The 22,712-nt window shown below is 41.2% G+C and overlaps 2 protein-coding genes across 3 annotated transcripts; one reads left to right on the forward strand and one right to left on the reverse strand.

The window, feature by feature from the left end:
• Positions 1–259: 259 nt before the first annotated feature.
• On the forward strand, positions 260–11,970 carry vars1 (valyl-tRNA synthetase 1). Its single transcript, XM_051956967.1, has 29 exons — positions 260–380; positions 1,468–1,823; positions 1,905–2,048; positions 2,161–2,353; positions 2,439–2,554; positions 2,676–2,751; positions 3,573–3,673; positions 3,764–3,891; positions 4,035–4,199; positions 4,289–4,370; positions 4,461–4,580; positions 4,767–4,875; positions 4,958–5,137; positions 5,295–5,419; positions 5,558–5,661; positions 5,773–5,931; positions 6,548–6,638; positions 6,750–6,855; positions 6,991–7,061; positions 8,276–8,401; positions 8,486–8,590; positions 9,033–9,180; positions 9,395–9,522; positions 9,736–9,891; positions 10,012–10,236; positions 10,357–10,468; positions 10,906–11,081; positions 11,320–11,469; positions 11,775–11,970. The coding sequence occupies exons 1-29, from the start codon at positions 341–343 to the stop codon at positions 11,841–11,843; spliced, it is 3,861 nt and encodes a 1,286-aa protein (XP_051812927.1). The 5' UTR covers positions 260–340; the 3' UTR covers positions 11,844–11,970.
• Positions 11,971–12,048: 78 nt separating this feature from the next.
• On the reverse strand, positions 12,049–22,692 carry abhd16a (abhydrolase domain containing 16A, phospholipase). 2 transcript variants are annotated; one of them, XM_051956968.1, is made up of 21 exons: positions 22,550–22,692; positions 21,961–22,017; positions 21,785–21,851; positions 21,095–21,127; positions 20,875–20,961; positions 20,261–20,346; positions 20,027–20,100; positions 19,799–19,906; positions 19,540–19,654; positions 19,348–19,449; positions 19,197–19,260; positions 19,021–19,070; positions 18,663–18,786; positions 18,461–18,565; positions 18,302–18,365; positions 18,116–18,172; positions 15,505–15,567; positions 14,100–14,176; positions 13,920–14,018; positions 13,779–13,825; positions 12,049–12,675 (listed from the first exon to the last, which is right to left on the reverse strand). In XM_051956968.1, exons 1-21 carry the CDS (start codon positions 22,649–22,651, stop codon positions 12,592–12,594), a joined length of 1,665 nt encoding a protein of 554 aa, XP_051812928.1. In that variant the 5' UTR covers positions 22,652–22,692; the 3' UTR covers positions 12,049–12,591. The 2 variants fall into 2 exon arrangements, with proteins under 2 accessions (XP_051812928.1, XP_022066538.2); XM_022210846.2 differs by lacking the exon at positions 21,095–21,127.
• Between the last annotated feature and the right edge of the window lie 20 nt (positions 22,693–22,712).

Raw genomic sequence — 22,712 nt, forward strand, 5'->3', positions numbered from 1 at the left:
TGCTTAATCCATCAGTAGCAACAGTAGGGTTATATCTCAATTGCATGGCCATTGGTCTCCTATATACCTTACTTTTACAGGTTGAAGTACATTTTGCCGATCACACTTGAACATAGAACTTTTATTTGATTTTTGGATTTAAATTCAAATATATATTTTTCTTGTTGTCTAAATTCTTTTGATTTATCAATTCTATATTTGTTTTATTTTTATTAAACATTGATTTTTTTTGTAATTAACTTCCGTTTTGCGGCGGAAGCGGCGGATGAAACCCGGAACACGTTGCAGTCTTAGTTGCATCAGACGGCGCTAAGGCTGAGGCGCTCATGTGGCTCTGTGGATGCTAACTAAGCTGACGTCTCTTTCTGTTTCGTTCAAAGGTAAGTATTACTTCTTGCAGAAATGTTCAATAACAAGCCACAGGTTTCTTAAAGCCAACTTTAGAGCATGTTTAAAATAGCGGTAGTGTACGTAAAGCCGTGTAAATCTCCCCGTGGAGCTGCAAAACTCTAGTTTTACTTTGACTGATTAGCAAAAGCTTACTAGCCCGTTAGGTATGATAGTCTTTGACAGGTGGCAAACATTCAATGTACACAGTGAAAAAGAGCAAACCAGCGACACAAATCATTTGACACGACGTTCTTGGCTAGTGTAAGACATTTAAATTTGCTTTTTTAAGCACGTTTAAACCCGTAATAAAAACTTACAACCTCGCTGCCACTAATGCCATCAGAGTTTAAGTAGAACTGCTTAACTATTGTCACCGGTGTTGTGCCAAAAATGATCGTCCGGAAAATCTGATTTCCACGTATGGAACAACTGTTCTTATGTCCCTACATGAATGTATGTGCTATGTGTTTTTAGATTATAAGAATTATTTTTGTTAGCTAAAAATAACTTTATAGACATGTAATGTTTTCCATTTGATATAAAGGGACTGCAGCCTCTACATTGTGACTGTCATGGTATAAATGCATCAAAATGACTTGATTTAATTCATGAGGGTTATATTTTAACGAAAGGAATGGAAACAAATTCTCTGTTTTAGACGCATAACCCATATCTAAATCGTGTTAATGCCTATCGAAACCAAAAATATTAGAAATACCAAACACATAAAGTGTAAATAATAATTTTTTTGGTCACAATCATTGTGTTAGAAAGCTTGTTAAAGTTTCTCAAAGTTTCACTTTTGCTGATACCATAAATATAAAGTTACAAAGTTGCGTGTATTTGCATGTTATGACTGTTTGACCCAGATAAAAGCAGATGTAGTTGCATGCAAACTGGACGAACGACTCAACTAGAAGGGCATAATCAGTTTTTGGCAGACGATTACAGGACAACACACCCACTTGTCATTCAAATCCGGATTGTCTATTTGCACGCACTGTTTGCAATAAGTCAATAAAATGTGAATAATTCCACATTTGTTCACAGTGCACATATGTTATATCTCTCCACCAGAGATGGCCACTCTCTACGTCTCCCCTCATCCTGATGACTTTAGGAGTGTTTTGGCTCTCATAGCAGCAGAGTTCGGTCTGTCTTCCCGACCAAAGATCGTAACAGAGGATCCTCCTGCATCTCTGAATGCCCGCTCAAGGCCGACCCTGGTGCTGGGTACTGGGGAAGGTTGCTCTGTCCTGAGTGGGACCAGTGCTGTGTCTTGGTACTTGGCTTTTCAGGGCAAGAGGGCCGGTATAGATCTCAAGCAGCAGAGCCAGGTGTGGCAGTGGCTCAGCTTTGCAGACAATGAGCTCATCCCGGTGTCCTGTGCTGTGGTCTTTCCTCTGATGGGGGTGATAGGAGTGGATAAAAAGGTATCCAATTGCTTATCTGGGCTTTGAGATTTGTGTGGTTTATTCAAGCGAGGTCTTATTTTCTGACTTGTGCGTTCCCAGGTCCAGCAGAGCTCCCATGCTGAGTTGATGCGTGTACTAAAGGTTCTGGATCAGGCCCTGGAACCGAGAACCTTCTTGGTGGGAGAGAGCATTACCCTGGCTGATATGGCTGTGGCTACAGCTGTTCTCCTCCCCTTCAAATATGTACGTCTGTTGTAAGACTATCTATCTATCTATCCATCCATCCATCTTATGTGTAGTGCGTGTAATTTTATTTTCATTTGTTCCTTTGTTTCTCTCTGCTTTTCGTTGTTAGGCATTGGAGCCGTCGAACAGGGAGGCCTTGACCAATGTTACCAGATGGTTCACAACCTGCATTAATCAGCCCCAGTTCATGAAGGTGCTGGGGCAGATCACTCTTTGTGAGAAGATGGTGCCAGTAACATTAAAGACAAATGCTGCTGAAAATACCAGTACAACAGCTGACTCTAATGGTGCCACAGCTAACGGTTAGGAGGCCCCATGTAACAGTTCATAAATATCAGTAGAATATTATATATAGCATCATGCATATTCTAATGTTTCTACCTGCAGGCCCACCAAAGACAGAGGCCCAGCTGAGAAAGGAAGCAAAGAAGAAGGAGAAGATGGAGAAATTCCAACAGAAGAAGGAAATGGAAGCAAAGAAAAAGACGCAACCAGTAAAAGAGGTATTGATACTCAACTTCTGTAAAGCAACATTTCCGTCAGACATTTGTGCGGGGAATAAGGCCTCAAACAGACTCACCATTTCTAGACTGTCATTTATGTTTTGTTCTGCTTTTCTCCAAGAAAAAGGCCAAACCTGAGAAGAAGGAATTGGGAGTGATTGCATACAGTGTCCCGACCCCCGCTGGAGAAAAAAAAGGTGACTATTCACTGTGTGTTGTGAAAGTGTACGTAATACAAGATTTGTATTTATCTGCCCCGCTCACTCCAACCCAACCAAACAACATAAGGTAATTCTTATTGAATTAACTTGTGATTTCTTTTAACATTGTTAAAAGAACTGCTCTGTAATAGATTACAAGAATAGTTTCTCTTTATAGCAGCAGAGACGAGAAGCATCGTTCTACGCAGCTGTGTAGCCTGAAGCATACAGCTCCAGAATGAACGTCTAATAAAATATATGCCACTCAAATATTATAAGTCCCTTTCATGGAGGTGTCAGGATGGGTCGGTAACTTTGTTTACATATATTCAGGGCTCAAAGATATGCCAGAGAACTTATTTAATTGCCACATTTCAGAATCATCAGATGCCTTACTATGTTTGGCAGTATGTTGATGTCAGTCTGTTTACCTTTGACCTTTTTGTTCTCTTTTGATCTTACTTGATTCATAACAAATTTAGTTTCTCACTCAGTGATGGAGGGACATTGTGTTATGTGAAAAAAATGTTTCCTCTATAAATCTTCTATAGTATCAAGACTTAGAGACTGTGACCTCAGATCTAAGTAACAGCACTACATCTCAATAGCAACAGCACAATTTAGATATGTATGTACCAAAGAAGCATGCACACAGACACACACACATTCTGCATAACTATAACACAAAAGTGACTCCAATATTCAATGCAATGTACGTACATTATGTACATAGCACTTTAGTTTGCAATCTGTACTCATTATTTTACTGAAGCATGTGACAAATCTTTCTTTCTTTCTTTCTTTCTTTCTTTCGTCAGATGTCGTCAGTCCTCTTCCTGACTCCTACAGTCCTCAGTATGTTGAGGCTGCTTGGTATTCATGGTGGGAGAAGCAGGGATTCTTCAAGCCTGAGTATGGGGTAAGATCGTCCTTCCACTAGCATGTTAACGGAGCAGAAAGTGTTTTTTATTGGTCATTTCAGCTTGCAAATACCTGTCTGTTTCTGTAGAGGAAGAGTATTAGTGAGCCGAATCCACGTGGGATCTTCATGATGTGCATTCCTCCTCCTAATGTGACTGGATCACTTCACTTGGGTCATGCTCTCACCAATGCTATTCAGGACTCTCTGACCAGATGGTAACTATAACTAAACTATTCAAGAGCAAAAGATTTAAAGTCATGTTTATAGTGACACTTCAGCGGTGTCATGGTAATTCTTCCTGTGCATTTGATCCTCACTTTGTGTTTGAGCTGGAGTTCTTCTTTGCTCCTGTCTGCAGGCACAGGATGCGAGGTGAGACCAGCTTGTGGAACCCAGGCTGTGACCATGCTGGCATCGCCACCCAGGTGGTGGTGGAAAAAAAGCTGATGAGAGAGAGAGGGATGAGTCGCCATGAGCTGGGCAGGGAAAACTTCATTCAGGAAGTCTGGAAGTGGAAGAATGAGTGAGTGAAGAGTGTAGTGAAAAGGAAATGTTTAAAGGAACTTGTGCAGGAGGAATGCCAGAATAGATTTTACACTTTTGTTTTTGTAGGAAGGGAGACCGTATCTACCACCAGCTGAAGAAACTGGGCTCCTCTCTTGACTGGGACAGAGCCTGCTTTACGATGGACCCTGTGAGTTTTGTGGAATTTTTGAATTACTGTCTCTTTGAATGAAATCTAAAGAGCGATTTTTAATTCTTCTTTTCTGTACAATCTTTTCAGAAACTTTCCTATGCAGTCCAAGAGGCTTTTATCCGCATGCATGATGAGGGAGTGATCTACAGGAGCAAGAGGCTGGTCAACTGGTCCTGCACGCTCAACTCTGCCATCTCTGACATAGAGGCACGTTATCCATTTTAGTTACATGTCCAGCAGTGAGCCTTATAGACTGAAGATGTTCAAGGCCTTTATCAGCACAACAAGACGTTTAAGAAATCTGTCAGTCTACTTGTTGGTGACTGTATTTGCAGAGTTTCATACTTTAGCCATGGTGTAATCTCCTAAATACGTCTGCTGTTCTGCTTTCAGGTGGACAAAAAGGAGCTCACCGGCAGGACGCTGCTGCCTGTGCCTGGCTACAAGGACAAAGTGGAGTTTGGTGTCTTGGTGTCTTTTGCCTACAAAGTTGATGGATCAGGTACAGAAGCTCAAAGAAAGCAGAAAAAATTCACAAAGACACCTTGTGCTACTTTAATAATACTGTTCTTTCTGTTCTTTAGATGAGGAGGTAATTGTGGCAACGACTCGTATTGAGACAATGCTGGGAGACACTGCTGTAGCTGTCCACCCTGCTGACCCAAGATATCAGCATCTGAAGGGAAAAACGGTGCTCCACCCCTTCTGTGACCGCAAAATGCCAGTAGTCTTTGATGACTTTGTGGACATGAACTTTGGAACAGGTAGGCGTGGTTACAGGACAACGTGACGGGCCTGTGGGTCTGCAGTGTCCCTAGAATCATTACAAGTTGTTAAACCAGGGCACTTTCCTCATTCCCATTGTTCTTTTTTTTTAATCCTCTCTACCTCTCCTTTTTCTCTGCACCATTTTCTGTTCAGGCGCTGTCAAAATCACCCCAGCCCATGACCATAATGACTATGAGGTTGGAGAGAGACACAATCTGACCTTCATCAACATCTTGGATGAGAACGGCCTGCTCGTTAACGTCCCTCCTCCCTTCCTGGTATAATGTCTCATTATTGTCCTCCTCTCAGCAGTGTGTGCATTTCAACTACAGCCCAAAAAACAGACCTCTTCATGAATTACTTGTAGCTATTTTATTTAAAATGTTTTCATATTTGATCATTTGTTCTGTCACCAGGGCATGAAACGTTTCGAGGCCAGAAAATCAGTGCTTCAGGCGCTCAAGGACAGAGGCCTCTTCAAAGAGATCAAAGACAACCCTATGGTTGTCCCAGTCTGCAGGTAAAGTTGGCTTTATGTGTGCAAGTGGACCCCCGGTTGTTTGTTTGAAATTCATTCACCTGATTTTGAGAGGATCTTTTTTTAAGCCCATCTGTGTATTGTCCCTCTCAGTCGTTCCAAGGACATTGTGGAGCCGCTGCTGAAGCCACAGTGGTATGTGAACTGCACAGATATGGGCAAGCAGGCTGCAGACGCCGTCAGAGATGGCAGCCTCAAAATCATCCCCGATCACCACCTCAAGACATGGTTCAACTGGATGGACAACATCAGGTGGTTCTCTTCTCTCCCTGATGTTTGTGTTTTATGCTTAGTGTTCTTAGATCGGAGCATTTAAGGCCTATTTAATTAATTTGGTGTGTGATGTCCAAAATAATTAATGATTTAATGTGTAAAATGTTTGTGGTTTGGCCTTTTATACTTAAATTTGTAAATAAGTATAGTTAAGAGTTTTGCATTGAAAAACAAAGTCAAGGGAGCTGACCAATGTTCTTTTTAATCTCACAATAGTGGGGCTGCTGCAGCTGGTTACTGTTATTAGTTCATCTGTATGTTTCTTAAATATTTGATTTAAAAGGTCGATTTTTTTTTAAAATGGCCATATTAAAATACATTGTTTTCTGAACTTGAGGTGAATTTCTTCAAAATGCTTGCTTTGTTTAAGCAACTGCCCAGAGATATTTGATCTACCGTTTTATTTTACAGATGCTTTTATCCAAAGCGACGTACATCTGAGAGTAGATGTACGTCAATCTACCATCAAATAAGACAAGAAAAAGCTAATTACAATTGAGGAGCCACTACCATATATAGTATAACATGCTTACCAGAACAAATACATATTTTATTAATTGTTGCTGGTTTATTTATCCATCCGTTTTCCTTTTAGGGACTGGTGCATCTCTCGTCAGCTCTGGTGGGGTCATCGAATTCCTGCTTACTTCGTCACTGTCAGTGATCCATCTGTGAAACCAGGAGAGGTAAGATGACTTCTGCCACTGTTGTCAAGGTCTGGAGACTTACAGATCAAAGTTAAAGTCATTTACATCCTCGTTACACCTCTCTTTGTCCCCCCCCCCCCCCCCCATGAGGACATGGATGGTCATTACTGGGTGAGTGGGAGATCAGAGGAAGAGGCCAGAGAGAAGGCAGCGGAACGCTTCAATGTGTCTGTTGACAAAATCACCCTCAGACAGGGTAAGGTTTAACTGTGTTTGATTTAGCAGTCTCAGTACCACAAGTTTTGTAGTACGCCAACACCCAGATTTACCAAATTCAGTCAACTGTGCTCCATATTCATTCAGATTAGATGACTTGTGTTCCATGTTTCAGATGAAGATGTTCTGGACACTTGGTTCTCATCTGGCATATTCCCCTTCTCTATCTTCGGATGGCCTAATGAGGTAAAAGACTGAGGTCCACTCCTTCCTTTATATAGAATAATGTCTGCAGTAGAAACACTGATATAATGAAGAGCATAAATCTGGAAATGTTGCCAAGAGTTCTCTGAACTTCTGTTAATATGAAAGTTTCCCTGCCCATGTTCCTAGATCAGACATAAACATGAAATATCACGTTAATGGATAGGCAGGCAAGAGCAGTACCTGTGTGTTGTGTAAAGTGATTTAGGAGATGATTGTTCCACATTTCATTATCAATATTTGTCCAAATACATCAGAGTCACTGAATACACACCGTTTAAAAATCACATCACAGCCTTTTCCTGTACTTTTCTCTATAGTTTCAAATCTGTTGGACAACAGAATGAAACGTCCATAATAATAAAACTTTGCTGCCGTGGAAACAGACACTAACAGCATAAAGATTAATGATTGTCACCAGTAATGTATGAAATCAGTGCCACTCCCTCCCAACAGACGCTTTCTTGCACCTTTATTTAAAAAAAATATTTATTTTGTTTATTACCTGCAGCAGCAGACAGCAGTAGGATCTATATGCGTGTCTCCAAAGACAGAGAGCTGCATCGGTACTTTAATTAGGAATTATTGCCAAAAGGAGAAGTGAATTTATCTGGGCCAGGATTCCACAGCAATCGGCAGACATGTCAGCTGTCATACACAGAATGGCAGTTTTAGTTTACAGCTGTTTGGGGCTTTTTCTTTGTAGTTTATTGCATACGTGAAGCATCAGATGGCAGTAGGATCCACAAGTGTCTTGAGAGAGAGAGAGAGCTGCATGCACAGGGCAACAGTAGGAACTTAAATAATTATTTGCAACTTTAAATTATGCCGGCACGGAGAAAGGGCTGATCAGGAAGTAGCAGCAGGCCACACTGTGTACTTTCCTCCATATCAGACAAGTGAGTTGTCACATTGTTTAAGAAATCAGAAAAAAATGTTCTCTTAGATATTTGAACCCTTTGATCAGCTGCTATGAGTTTAGTTTTAGTCTGTTATTACATTATTGTGCATTATACATCACTTGGTCTATTGTCTGTTCTTGCATGAATGACAAAAAGAGCATAATATTATGGAAAGTGACCCATGTCTGAATCACTGGAACCGTCACTTCAACACATTGATGATAGATTGATGAAGCCAGCGGTGTTCTGTGTCTGAAAGGAGCTCAAGTTTGCCGTTTGTGGTTTTCCCCTTAGACCCAGGACCTGAATGTGTTCTACCCCGGCACCTTGCTGGAGACGGGCCATGACATTCTGTTCTTCTGGGTGGCCCGCATGGTGATGATGGGCCTGAAACTGACAGGAAAACTGCCCTTCAAAGAGGTGACACAGATCAGAACACCCGCTACTGCAACACGACACAGGTTGTAATATTACCGTCACATGACTCAGTGATGCTTTTTTCAGGTTTATCTGCATGCAGTGGTGCGGGATGCTCACGGGAGAAAGATGAGCAAGTCTCTGGGCAACGTCATCGACCCTCTGGATGTCATTACAGGGATCTCCCTAGAGGTAAAACCTTACTGATCTTTGATGCACATAAACATGTACACATATTCTGCTTTATCCCTTTTAAGGTGCCTCTCTGCATGGTCACCACAGAGTCATTGCTCCACCAAGCCTCGCATTCTTGTTTAAGCTTCATTAAGCAACTTTTTTTTTTTGCTTCCAACAAATTTTTATTGAGTTCATCAATCTCCTTACCAGCCTGGGGGAGGATTGCGTAGTCAGATGAAGCAGACCTGTCCTCTAGAGGGCACTTGAGGACTTGTAGAAAACTGAACTTGGCTGTAAATGTTTTCCTTGAACAGCAGCATTCTGCCCAGCCGATTACAGCAACCAGAAGCTGAAAGGGTTTTCTTGTTCTCAAGATGCAAAGAGAAAATAGCTTAACGCACGGTTTTGTTTTTCAATGCTGTCATCCCACCTTCCTCCCCATCTCCCTACTCTCTAGGGTCTTCATGCCCAGTTGATGGACGGCAACTTAGATCCTTTGGAGGCTGAGAAGGCAAAGCAAGGGCAGAAGTCAGACTACCCAAATGGTATCCCAGAGTGTGGCACAGATGCTCTCCGCTTTGCCCTGTGTGCCTACACCAGCCAAGGTGAACTTAGTTCTCTTCTCTGTTTCTCTTCCTGTCTTTTTATTGTCCCCCCTTTGGCTGGTGGCCTGCATCTCATCCCTTAATGAAAGAAATATAAATAAATACAGAAAAAAATAGTTTTGCAGTCCTGTCAGTGGAAGGTCACCAGCTTTAAAGGTTATTTATTTTAAATGTATTCACTGACATCATCGTTTTTGCCTGTGTGGAATCCCAGGGAGGGATATCAACCTGGATGTCAACCGCATTCTGGGCTACCGGCACTTCTGTAACAAACTGTGGAACGCTGTGAAGTTTGCCATGAAGACGCTGGGAGACAACTTTGTACCATCAGAGAAAGCCCAGGTGGGACCAAGAGAAACGATGAAGCTGGAGAACACACACATAAACAAAGGCTGTTGCAGGCTTAATTCTATTAGTTGTGGCACACATAAGAATGCTAAGTAAACTGTTTTGTTGTAACCTCTATTTGTGTCGGGGTTTAGTTTCTCCATATGTTGCTCTGATTTTTATTCAGACTCAAAGAGTTTGTGTTTCCACTTCTTTCAATCTTCCCAGTTGTCTGGAGAGGAGAGCGTATCAGACAGGTGGATTCTGTCCCGGCTCAGTGCTGCTGTTGGTCTCTGTGACGCTGGCTTCAAGGCGTACGATTTTCCAGGAATCACCACTGCCGTCTACAACTTCTGGCTATACGAGCTGTGTGACGTGTACTTGGTAAGAATCTTTGAGAACACTGGACAGACCTGGTCCCTTCATCTTAAATACACAAGTTCATGTTTTGTTTTTTCAGCTCACTGATGTCTTTATGTGTACCATTAAAATCTTGTTATCCAGGAAAGTGTGAAACCAGTGTTCAGTAAAGCAGAGGAAGACGGCACCAGCCAGAGACAAGCGCTGGTGTGCAGACAGACCCTGTACACCTGTCTGGAGGTTGGTCTGCGCCTTCTGTCTCCCTTGATGCCTTTTGTCACTGAGGAGCTCTACCAGAGGCTGCCACGACGACAACCTCAGCGTGACCCCCCGAGCATCTGCGTCACGTCGTACCCTGACACCGAGGAGGTGAGGTTAAAACCAGGAAGGAGAGGGTTGTGTTTAAACCCACTGACATTCAAAAATACCATTTACTTTAACCAGTAGTCACAGACGTGAGTTTTCTGCTTTTTCTGTGATTTGTTGCAGTTCTGCTGGCACAGTGAGGAGGTCGACCGCGACATGGAGTTCATCATGTCTGTGGTGAAAACGATCCGATCACTCAGGGCCGACTACAACCTAACAAAGACCAGAGCTGACTGTAAGATCACCAACACAAGCTAAATACTAAAACAGATTCTTAAACATATTATAGTTTAACTTGACACTTTTTCTGAGGTTTTTAGAACACTCCTTGCCTTAATTAACAAGTTGTACTCTACATAATTATTTCCTTTCTGTGTTACATTATACTTCAACTCCACTTGTTACTTTTCTGCTGATGATTCTTCATAGGATAACATGTGACCTTTTAAAATATATCATGCTAAAGGTGGAGTCTGATTCTGAGGAAAGATTGTTGATATTTAGCATGTTTAGATGGTTAGCATGTGCCAAATCTAATCTTATGATAAGAAGTATATTGGATTAGAATAACACACTCTCCCTTTAGGACATCACATCTCAATCAGACACATTGGAGTCCTCACAGTATCTGTCAATGAGACCGTTCTAATGCCTCAACATTTCCCCTACTAGGCTACCTCCAGTGCATCGACTCTGCAACCGCCTCGCTGGTGCAGAAATACAGCCTGCAGATTCAGACCTTGTCTTATTCTCAAGCCGTCATCCCGCTGATAGCCAACCAGCCTGTCCCAGAGGGCTGCGCTGTGGCCATCGCTTCTGACAGATGCACCGTCAACCTTATGCTCAAGGTGAGGGCCACTGATCTGCCTCGTTCTGCTGGGTTCTTTCACATCTCCTATGCTACAGATAGGGTGAATTTTACCCACAGACATATTGTTTCAGTTGCAAATTAGTTGAATTCAGCATCCCACCTCACATCTTTGGTAATCTGTGCTGTTTCTCCAAGTTCTCCTTTGCCGACCTGATTTACAGAGATTATAATTTTCAGCTATTGTACGTGTCGTCACATCACCTTTTGTTCCCCAGGGCCTCATTGATGTGGAGAAGGAAGTGGCAAAGCTGATGACAAAGAAAGGCGACTTGGAGAAACAGATGGAGAAGCTAAGAGAGAATATGGCAAAGAGCGACTACAAAGAGAAGGTGCCAGCGAAGGTGCAGGAGCAAGATGCAGAGAAGGTGGGGGGAGATAAATTGACTGAATGGTTTCTAAGGCTGTAAGGCAGGGGTGTCAAACTCAGTTCCTGGAGGGCCACTATCCTGCATGTTTTAGATGTTTCCCTGCTCCAACACACCTGATTCAAATGATCAGGCTCGTTATCAGGCTTCTGCTGAGCTTGATGATGAGCTGATCATTTGAATCAGGTGTGTTGGAAGAGGGAAACATCTAAAACATGCAGGATAGTGGCCCTCCAGGAACTGAGTTTGACACCCCTGCTGTAAGGCGTCTGAATTCTCATTCAACACCTTCCTTTCCTTCACAGCTACGGCAGAGCCAAACCGAACTTGAGAAAGTGAAAGAAGCCATGGACAACTTCAGGAAAATGATGTAACTGACCCTTTACCATCATGTAAATCAAGATGCGTTTCCACCTTTTTTCATGTCATTCTGTTAATTTTTCAAGTTGATCGTTGCGTGGAGGGACTTCAATAAAGATCCCAGACGATTGTCTTCAGGGATGTGCTGTTCTGAGGAAATCTATTAATCTAATGCAATTTGGTGAGCACTTGTATCCTGGAAAGAACAAAAGAATTAAATCCCTTCTGTTGAATTTTTATTCAGCATATTTAATAGGACACTCAAAACCATCATTTTAGCATACAGGTTTTTTTTTCTCTCTAAAAACAGTGCCCACAGAAAAGAACCTGAAACCAACATTTTGGCTGCATTTTTAAAGATTAACATTCTTCTGACAACATTAGGATATTTATTTTTTTATTGGTTAAACTGTTGCGATAGAATTCTACTTACAGTTGCTTTACAAATACAGCCAAAGAGAGGCAAATGGAAGATGAGTAATGGCTTGTGCATCAACAAAAAAAATGCAACCTTTAAAGGAGAGACACTTAAAAGTATGACTAAACAATGACGATAACACAAAAGATGTGCCATATCTTACAAGTATTACAGGGAGGGGGACCAGAGCTTTCCACTGCAGCAACACTGTACGCGACGACAAAATCCGTCTTAGAAAAATATCAAAATCACAGTAGTACATTCACACCACGCCGGGAACACGCTCTGACCACACGCAAATCCAAATCCTCTGCTTCTGATGTCCCTTTATCCCTCCTCTTTCTTTACAGCCTCCAGGGTGAGTGGAACTCGGTGGCGGGGAGAGGAGTGCAGTGCGTTGTGTCAAAGTTTTGCATGTACTTCCGTGCCTTTGAGGGGGAAAAAAAAAAAAAAGACAGGAGGAATGGAGAATGAGGGGCGTAGGAAGGCAATGAACAAAAAGTGGATTATGTGAGGTCTATGTGGCTCAGTGCCTTAAAAATCTTGCCAAGCTCTCAGGGGTTACAGAGGAGGTGAAAAAAGCCTAATTTAGAAGGCATTAGCAGGGGAGGAGAAGCATAGCATTAGACGTAATTGATGGCACTCCTCTTGTTTGATGTTAAATGACTTCAATAAGCCGAGCGCGGTAAAATACATTACACCAGTCAACCTGAGAGCACAGGTGACTTGGTTACTATGGCAACCGGGAAAGTGTTCCTTAGTGGTAATGATGTCTGAATAGCTGCGATATGTTTGGGCTCGGCTGTGCAGGTTTTTTTTTTTTCTTTTTGGAGTGTGAGAGAGAGGGGGGGGGGAGGTAAAACAACCTGAGAAAACATGGGGCTTGTTCAGGGTTTCTGCAGAAATCAGCCAGTCAGATTTAATGCTATACTGTAAAAAAAAATTTATGCTACAACTGTGAACTCGACAAATTACATGAGTTTGTTGATTTTATATGAAAACTGTCTCTACATTTTACTATGTCTGAATCCAGAAACCACCCACGGACTGCAGTCATTCTCTGAAATCCATGTTTTTTAGACATTTTTGCTGATAATTGCGTTTTCCCAGTTCTCCTCCACCTGGTCCACTTTAAAAACATGTAGTTTTGGCAGCTGTACCTGACTGACTGGAACAATCATCGTAATGCTACGGCATGTTTATGCAGAAGCACATATCTGACAAATCAGTCTATAATAATATATTATTGTCAAATGTTTTTCTTGAAAACTGCAGAAAATCTGTAATGCCACTGAATCAAATTTAATGACTTGTAATGCCATTTAAGGCCCTAATTTTTGCAAAATCAACTTTTTGACTATAAACTATAAACCCTGTTATTGGAGAAAAAGGAATCTGGACATTGGGTGAGTAGGAGAAATAGAATGAGTAAAAATCCAACTTGAGACGATAAAAAGATGAGTGGCTGTCCTTTAAACTAGATAAAAGCACACTAAAATCGGGAGTACATGACATTGGATTCCTTCCTTACCAAGAAAAGAGCCAGCTGCCGCCTTCCCTCTACCGTCATATCTTCACCTGGTAACATTAGGAGTGAGTCAGACCATAGAAAAAGACTGGGGTGGTGTGTGTGGTTTATTTGCCTGGTAAATGTGGGGAAAAAGTGGCTTACCAACACTCCATGGAAACGAAACTTCTCTGTCTGCCTGATAGGACTGCAGCACAGAGGTACACCAGTCATCATCCACCTCATAGCTGCTGTATACAGACGCTGCAGGACAAAATACACTGAGTTCAATATTTTCCATGTAGTTGAATTAAAATTTAAAAGGATCTTAAACCGTAGACCTACCTTCTTCTATGAAACTGGAGGCTCCTAGCCATTGTCTAACAACTCGGATCCCTTCATCTGTCATTATTTTGGGGTACCTGGCAAGGAAAATTGCCTGTTAAATGCACTATATTGCCAGAAGTATTTGCTCACCCATCCAAATAATCAGAATCAGGTGTTCCAATCACTTCCATGGCCACAGGTGTATCAAATCAAGCACTCAGGCATGCAGACTGCTTTTACAAACATTAGTGAAAGAATGGGTTGCTCTCAGGAGCTCAGTGAATTCCAGCGTGGAACTGTGACAGGATGCCACCTGTGCTACAAATCCAGTCGTGACATTTCCTAAATATTCCACATTCAACTGTATTATAAGAAAGTGGAAGTGTGTGGGAACGACAGCAGCTCAGCCACCCAGTGGTCGGCCACGTAAACTGACGGAGCGGGGTCAGCAGATGCTGAGGCGCATAGCGCCAAGAGGTGGCCAACTTTCTGCAGTCAAGTCGCTACAGACCTTCAAACTTCATGTGGCCTTCAGATTAGCTTAAGAACAGTGCGTCAGCAGAGAGCTTCATGGAATGGGTTTCCATGGCCAAGCAGCTGCATCCAAGCCGTACATCACCAAGTGCAATGCAAAGCGTCGGATGCAGTGGTGTAAAGCATGCTGCCACTGGATGCACGCGTTCTCTGGAGTGACCAATCACACTTCTCCATCTGGTAATCTGATGGACCAGTCTGGGTTTGGCGGTTGCCAGGAAAACAATACTTGTCGGACTGCATTGTGCCAAATGTAAAGTTTGTTGGAGGGGGATTATGGTGTGGGGTTGTTTTTCAGGAGCTGGGCTTGGCCCCTTAGTTCCAGTGAAAGGAACTCTGAATGCTTCAGCATAACAAGACATTTTGGACAATTCCATGCTCCCAACTTTGTGGGAACAGTTTGGAGCTGGCCCCTTCCTCTTCCAGCATGACTGTGCACCAGTGCACAAAGCAAGGTCCATAAAGACATGGATGACAGAGTGTGGTGTGGATGAACTGGACTGGCCTGCACAGAGTCCTGACCTCAACCCCATAGAACACCTTTGGGATGAATTAGAGCAGAGACTGAGAGCCAGGCTTTCTGGTCCAACATCAGTGTGTGACCTCACAAATGCACTTCTGGAAGAATGGTCAAAAATTCCCATAAACACACTCCTAAACCTTGTGGACAGCCTTCCCAGAAGAGTTGAAGTTGCAATAGCTGCAAAGGGTGAACTGACGTCATCTGGATTAGGAATGGGACGTCACTTATGTTCATATGCGAGTCAAGGCAGGTGAGTGAATACTTTTGGCTGTATGGTGTACATGTGACACACAAAGATTCCAAACACACCGAGTAGCTCCAGCAGTGAGAAAACTGAAATTAAATGTGTGAAAATGATGAAACCACCTGAATTGCAGCAGTTTAAGCAGGAGGTTGTTGCCTCTGTTAGACATGATGTCCTCTGGACCTCTGTAATGCAGGATACAACTTAGAGTTAGCGTTATGACACACATTTGAGATTTCTTCTTTTACTGAGACATAATGGGGGGAGATATAAGAAGTACTTAAATGTTATACTTCAGCAAAAGTACAAATGCCACAGTAGCAGTATTGTTACAAAGAAGTCATGCATCTAAATTCATACTCAAGTAAAAGTACCAACATCAAAATATACTTAAAGTATCAAAAGTAAAACTTCTCATTATATGAATGACCCGTTTCAGAATAATGAATATCATTAAAGTGTAATGAGTCACTTTAATACTGCAGCAGGTTAAGGGGATTTATCTACTTTTTATAGTTTATTTGCCAGAACGATTGTGAATTTCTGCTCAGATCAATAAAGTTTTTTCATTCTATAAAGTGAATATTTAATATATATATTTATAAAATATTTCTTAAATATATACTTTATCTGTTAAAAAAAACTGCTAGTGACTAAAAATATCAAATAAATGTAGTGCAGTAAAGTATAATATTTGCCTCTGAACTGAGGTGGAGTAGTGAAATAAGAAGCAGAAAATAGAAACGTTCAAGTACAATAGACGTAACTAAAAAATGTACTGTACAGTTCATGAGTACTTTGTTACCTTTTATCATTGTAAATCAATTTCATTTGTGGCGCACAGAGTTTAAAATGTACATAACAAAATTCAACAACTCAACAAATTAAACCCTAATATTCACAATTTGAGATCCTGACAACAGAAGAAATGTGTTATTCCATGATTCAGATGAACTTCAACCTTTACTGGTTGACATATTGTGAGAGTTGTTGTTTTGCTAACAGCACAATGAAAGAGCTGGTCTGCTTCACAGATATGAACAGATGTTGTGCAGCATATGGTTGTAGAAAAGCACTTCTCCTCAGTCCAACCATCTTTAACTAAAATAAACTGAAATTTAGACTCATTTTCTCAGGATCAATATCCACAAGGATCCAGTTTACAGCAGATACTGATATAATTATCACTTATGTGTCAGCTGGATCAACATTGTATCACCTCTCAATAACTGCATGATTATAATGTTGAAAAATGGAGAATTTCCTCTTATTAAGAATCTAAAACACATATTTTAGAAAGACATGAGAAAATTAGGATGCTAAAGTAGAAACACGGTGCAAGTAAAGTGAATACCTCCCTGATCACTGACACAAACAGTTCTGTACACCTGTGACTTTTAATAGGCCTAACTGCATGAAGATGGCTGTGAAATGGCCTGAGAGCACCACAACTGTCCCAGTTTTACACTTCTGGGTAACATCTAGCTGCATCATGGCCCAATGTTGAAAACAACAGCCAGTGGATTTAAAAAAATGTGATTGTGAGAATTCCCCAAGATGGAAAATGACACAGGAAGTACAGTGACCAACTAAAAATCAGCGGAGCCACAACAGTCACAATAATCTGGATATGTGGAATAGAGCAGTAATTATCAATGGAAATGTCTTGGATGATTTCACAGAAGCTTAGTTTCTCTGACAGCTCAGTCAGCGTGAAAGACATCGCATGACTTCAACTTGTATGGGCAGCATCCACAAAAAAAAATCCCGTTTGCTCTTTAGCACAAAACTTCAAAATTAAACTTTGTTAAAGAACATAAATGTGTAACTGTGGTATCCTCAACGCCAGCGAGGACCGAGTCTGTCATTAAGGTGCACATACTGACATTTATTGGGTTGAGTTTTTACTCTGGGTGCTATTAGTTTAAATCTAAAGCGTTTGATTTTACATAAAATTCCAAATTCCTGGCTGCTCAGCTTAGAAGTGAGGCGATTATTTTCAAGGTGCTTTGATAATGCACAGGGTGTACTCTCTTCTGTTGCACACAACTCACACTTCCACGTGCTTTATTGCAATATTTGCAACAAAAAATGCAATTATAAATACAGAAATTTAAATAATAAGTTGATAAGAAGGGGCAAGAAAGTTGCAAAGGAGAAGAAAAACAGTAAATGTGTAAGTGTGTGTGTGTGTGCCAGCTGTCTGAAAGGTCACGTCCAGATACCCGTTAATTTAGTGATGTTTTAATCATATGTCTCTGACTTCTTTGGGAGCTCAGCTTCTGGTTTTGTAGGGCATGAAATCTCTGTGTCTCAGGGGTTTAATTTGAGATGTAACCAAAATGTAAGTGTTCTTTTTTTAACCTTAATAATCAGTACAATTCTGCCATGCATTCATTTGATGGTGTGATATATGAACAAGAGGGAACTGAAAAATAAGAACAAAATACTTTAAGCCAATCACGCACTGTAATAATGTCAAGCTTTTCTTATAATGTACACCTATTGGACAACAGTGGTAGAAAGATGAAGCATTTACTTTCCACAGGTGTATTTAGGGTGTTTAGAAAACAGAAAATCTTCACTGTTGTTCTCTCTGAATGGTTGACAGGTTTCATTTTCAGGAAGCTAAAAACACTAGAAAATATAAAATCCTGTCAACCAGAATATTTCCTGCTTACATTTTGCTTTTGCTGGCTCTGAAAAATGCAAAGATGGACTACAGGGACTTACGTTGTGGTGATGATCTCATCTCTGGTTCTCCTGATCAGCAGGACTGGTCCCTGGTATCTGAAGGAAGAGAAGCACTTATCAGCTGCATCACTGAGTAATGCCAGAAATACCTTGTAGTTTCACTATTGCTTGCCCTCATTGCGTAATCCATGATGAGTTTTACTACAATCAGACTGCTCCACTCACTTGAGAAGCTGCTCTGCGTTGTTGAGGTTCATGTATTGCCTAACTGTGTGCTGCACCAACGGTCCTGGAGGAGAACAACCATGCTTAAATCATTGAAGCCAAACCATCTGCTCAGAGCAGTGAATAAGTTGTTTATGATGTTAAACAGAAAGGACTCACTCCAGCTGTCAGGCATGACCTTAAGGGCCAGAGGCAAAAGGTCATCAAAAGAGGCATCCAGCACTATTGACTGGATCTCTGGGTATGACATCACTGCCCAAGTGGCTAAAACAGCAAACAAAGAGAGAGGGGGGCAAAAAAACATGAACACCAGGAAGGCTCCATAAAATAAATCACACTTAGAATAAACATGCCGTGATACCTGTGAATCCTCCTATGGACCAGGCATATATGATAATGTCAGTAAGCTGAAAGCCCAGTTTGTGGATGGCAAACTGGATCACCACATCCATAGCATTGGCCTCATTCTGTGGAAATGGCACTCCCTGGCAGAAAGACATGTAAAAAAAAGAAAGAAGAAAAATTAGTTAAAAACAACAATATTCATGCATTATTAAGACAACAGTTTCACTCAACGCACCAACTATGAACTTTAAAACACAATTTCCTCACTCATTTGTCAATCATAGCCCTATTGTGCAATACTGGCCAAACTAAAGCCAGAATTTCAACATGTGGTTGTTTTCCACCGCATGCTGACTAATAAACCATCTGCTTACCGTACTGCCTCCAAAGCCGGGGTGATTCCAGCCAAGTACAGAGTAGCCACCTACAGAGCACCGAGATTCAAACAATAAGACGAGAATTTGGGACTAGTAAGACTTCTGTTCATGTGCACAAAATCTAAATGCCAATAGAACATCTCTAAACTAGTGTAAGGTAGGACTTTTCTCACCCTCCAGTGGAGTGTTCATGCATCCCACCTCATAGAAGCCTGCATTCCCCTCACAGCAGATGACCTGTGGCAGAAAACAACAACAATCTGTAATGTACAGGAGCTTTTTTTTTTTTTGGCATTAAAACAACAAAGCACTGCAGACATTTACCAGAGTCTGGCCTTTCTGTCCCCCATCTCTCCTTCGATCCACAAACATTGTGTCGATGCTGTTACCGTCGCAGGCCACCAGCTTGTTCCTTTGACCATCAAACTGTGACACAGTAAGGAAATAAGGACTGAGAATGATGCATATAGATTATATTAAGTACAAAACTTGAGGGAGGGAGTGCTTGTTCGTCACCTCTTCTATTAGTCTAGCCTGGCCTTGCTGCAGCATGGGTCTCATTGCTTTCTGCAGTAACCCCACAGATCCAGGGTACAGCATCCTCCTCCCAAATGAATGGGCTATAAGGAAACTGGAGAGAAAGAGACAATGAGTAGACAGTACTTTCCTAAAGAAGAGGGATAAAATAGGAAGCGTACTAATGAAGCAGACTGTGTACGCTGTATGAGTGTGATGCCATTACCAAATCTATGGTGTAATGCAGAGCCCTCATTACCTGATGATGTGGCATGGTAAAGTGCGCACAGAGTTGAGGACACTATCTGCTGCTCCTCTTAATCTGGGTTCTGGCTTCAGCAGAGAAACACCACCCTTGGACAGTTTCCTGTCACACAAGTCAAAGGTTTTCAATGAAACAGATGAGCCGTGAGCATTTGGCATTCAGTAGAAGGAATAACTCGGTGTACTTCATAGTAAAAAGTGCAGTATAACGGCGACAACTTACGGACTGCTGACTTCTGTCCAGCTGAAATCCGAAGGCCAAAATGTGAAGTCAAAGTCATAGCACCTCAGCTTTTTCTATGTGAAAAGCAAAGACAAATTAACTTGAATTCAGAGGGGTTTTTTTTAGTAGACATACTTAATAATGAGAAGTTATTTATTTGTCCCCATTAATTCCCATAACGTTATAGGACTAGCACAAATGCTGAGCACCTTCCTTATTTTGTAATGACCTTACCTTGTTTGCTGGTGTGTGATTTGTCTTTGTTTCCTCAAGAATTGAGATAAACTGAAGATACTCAGAGTTCTTCCACCTCCCCCACCCTTGACAAGAAATGTAGAGCGTGAGGGGAAGGAGAAGCAAAGTCTCAATGGTGCATTTACTATCCTCTGTGGACATAGGCCTTATTCAGCTGTCTAAATGGTAATGAATTGTAATTGACATACAGCACATATAGTAACTGCAAGAAAAAGTTTGTGAACTCTTTAGAAATACCAAGATTTCTCCACTGGACAGTCCTAAAGCCTGATCAGATCTCCATCCAAGTCCCAATTATAGACAAACACAATCTTAATAAAGTAATAACTCAAACATGTCCTAAGTCTTTTTATGAAGCTTAAAACCAGCACTACTTTGGCCATGTCTGCTATCTTACAAAATCACCTCTTGTGCAATAACTGTGAATAATCTGAAACCACACAGTTTTCCCTGTGCACATATAAAACAGAGTTGAGAAATCCTGGAATTCTGAAGGGTTCACAGCTTTCTTTGCAACTGTGTCTTGCGATATCTAAAGATAAATTAGCACAACTAGTCATTGCCTGCAAGTCAGTTTAAATCAGCAGCCGTACCTCTAAGACAGGCTACTCCTAGAAGACACACCAGCACAGTTCCCACATATTGACTCACTGGAACCAACTTGCTGCTGCAGATATAGCCTGAAAAACAGCAGAGTGACAGTATGACAGAGATCCTTCTGAGAGAGACATCTACTGAAACATATGGAAGTCTTGTTTTGAAAGCATAAGGGCACTATGCAGCATAACAAAAATGGCTTCAGTGTGTTTTTACCATTTTCTGTTCCCCCAAAGGTGAGACGATTTACTAGGGAATAGTACAGGGTGAACAAACTCACATGTAATAATAATAATAATAATAACATAATAATAAAGTCACACCTAACACAAACTCACACAAAAATAATTAAACTGATGTTTGAAGCTATTTGCAGTGTGTTAAAAACAGAAACTTTTTATCTAATCTTTCAATGTATGTTTAAGGATTTCTGTGTAGAACTCACACAATGATATTAGATTGTATATATTCATATTGAATCACCTATATAATTACAGATTAACTCAATAATCATCCAGCCCTTGTCAGGACTGTTTACTTTTATAAAACTAAGTCTGTCCATCTTTAGAACATCAACTAAAACCTCAACTAACAATTACATTAATTTTCAATTAACCTGACAGCTTTTTATGTCATTAACAGAATGACTGCTTGGCCTAACAAACAATAGAAAAAATGTAATGAAAATCTATAACACAGCCGCAATCCTACAGTGTCCCAAATGCATTCAGCTAATAAAAATGTAACATACAGAACAAACCCTGAGGAAGCTGAAACCAGAGAATGTCTGCTGCTTTTTTCTTAACAAGTGACTCATCAAAATTGATTCCTAATAATAATAATTTCAGGTCTGATCACATCAACACAAAACTGTGCTTCCCACTAAACACAATCCATGCAACCTACCTTTCCTATAAAGATAGCAGAGGAGAAGAGGAGAACTGTAGTAGGACAGAGACCACAAAGCTGACGCCTGAGAAAGAGTGAAAAATATACACTTACATATATATTAAATCACCATTTCTTTCTATGTAATTAACAACAATACCAACAACTGCCATCATCATCATAATTCAACTCACCCAACCAAGAATGCTGTGTGTGTGTTTTTCCAGACTCCTTGCTTGGTAGTTCCATCCCTGGTGAAACAAAAATATAGTTCGAACGCTGCTGCTAGATAGGTTAGCTAACGTTAGCTTAGCCGGCAGATCGTTTAAGAGAACGGGTCAAAAATAACCCAATTGCAAACCATATTTCAAATTTCTCTGTCTAAGCTAACTACGATCATTTTCTTTATTCATCTTCTGTTCAATATATATCTTTTATATTCTCGTCTTGCCAAAGATTTCATTTGCCTCCTAGCTACCGTTAGCAGAAGAAGTACTTTAACAAGACTAAAAACAACCCACAGTGACAAGTTACGGTTAGACTGACTGTAAATTTTAAAGAGGAACAGGAAAATACAAAGTGTGTCGTTGTGGAGCTGTCATTTCATTCATTTCCAAGCTGTCAATCTGGCTCAGCAGAGCAGTGACAGCGGAGTTTCAATAACACACATCTGACACTTCCGGGCCGCAGCCGCTGCTACATGGCAGCATTGAGCTTAAATGTTGCCGTATTTTCACACTCGGCTGTTCTAAAACAAATGCAAAATATAACAGGCATTCCTACCCTCCTCCCCGACCTGCCTTCAGGTCGAGACTGTTCCGGTGAACGGTGAATTCGTTGCAGATGAGGCCCTACAACACAGCGGAGCCACATCCAGCCGGCCATTCTTCCACTAAAATGACTACGGAAGCGCGCACTGACCAAATCTCAAACGCGAAAACGCTCG

Source organism: Acanthochromis polyacanthus, chromosome 12 (genome assembly GCF_021347895.1).
Source record: "Acanthochromis polyacanthus isolate Apoly-LR-REF ecotype Palm Island chromosome 12, KAUST_Apoly_ChrSc, whole genome shotgun sequence".
In the NCBI taxonomy this organism is placed as follows: Eukaryota; Metazoa; Chordata; class Actinopteri; family Pomacentridae; genus Acanthochromis; species Acanthochromis polyacanthus.

What these genes read in the sequence shown, in the direction of transcription:
- vars1 (XM_051956967.1), top strand. Translation starts at nt 341, where the DNA reads ATGCTAACTAAGCTGACGTCTCTTTCTGTTTCGTTCAAAG. An exon ending in CCCCGCTGGAGAAAAAAAAG is followed by an intron (nt 2,752 to 3,572) that starts GTGACTATTCAC and finishes TTCTTTCGTCAG; the next exon opens with ATGTCGTCAGTCCTCTTCCT. An exon ending in CTACAAAGTTGATGGATCAG is followed by an intron (nt 4,876 to 4,957) that starts GTACAGAAGCTC and finishes TCTGTTCTTTAG; the next exon opens with ATGAGGAGGTAATTGTGGCA.
- abhd16a (XM_051956968.1), bottom strand. Translation starts at nt 22,651, where the DNA reads ATGGCCGGCTGGATGTGGCTCCGCTGTGTTGTAGGGCCTCATCTGCAA. An exon ending in CTTTGGGGGAACAGAAAATG is followed by an intron (nt 20,962 to 21,094) that starts GTAAAAACACAC and finishes GCTGTTTTTCAG; the next exon opens with GCTATATCTGCAGCAGCAAG. An exon ending in CTTAAACTGCTGCAATTCAG is followed by an intron (nt 14,177 to 15,504) that starts GTGGTTTCATCA and finishes TTTCCTTGCCAG; the next exon opens with GTACCCCAAAATAATGACAG.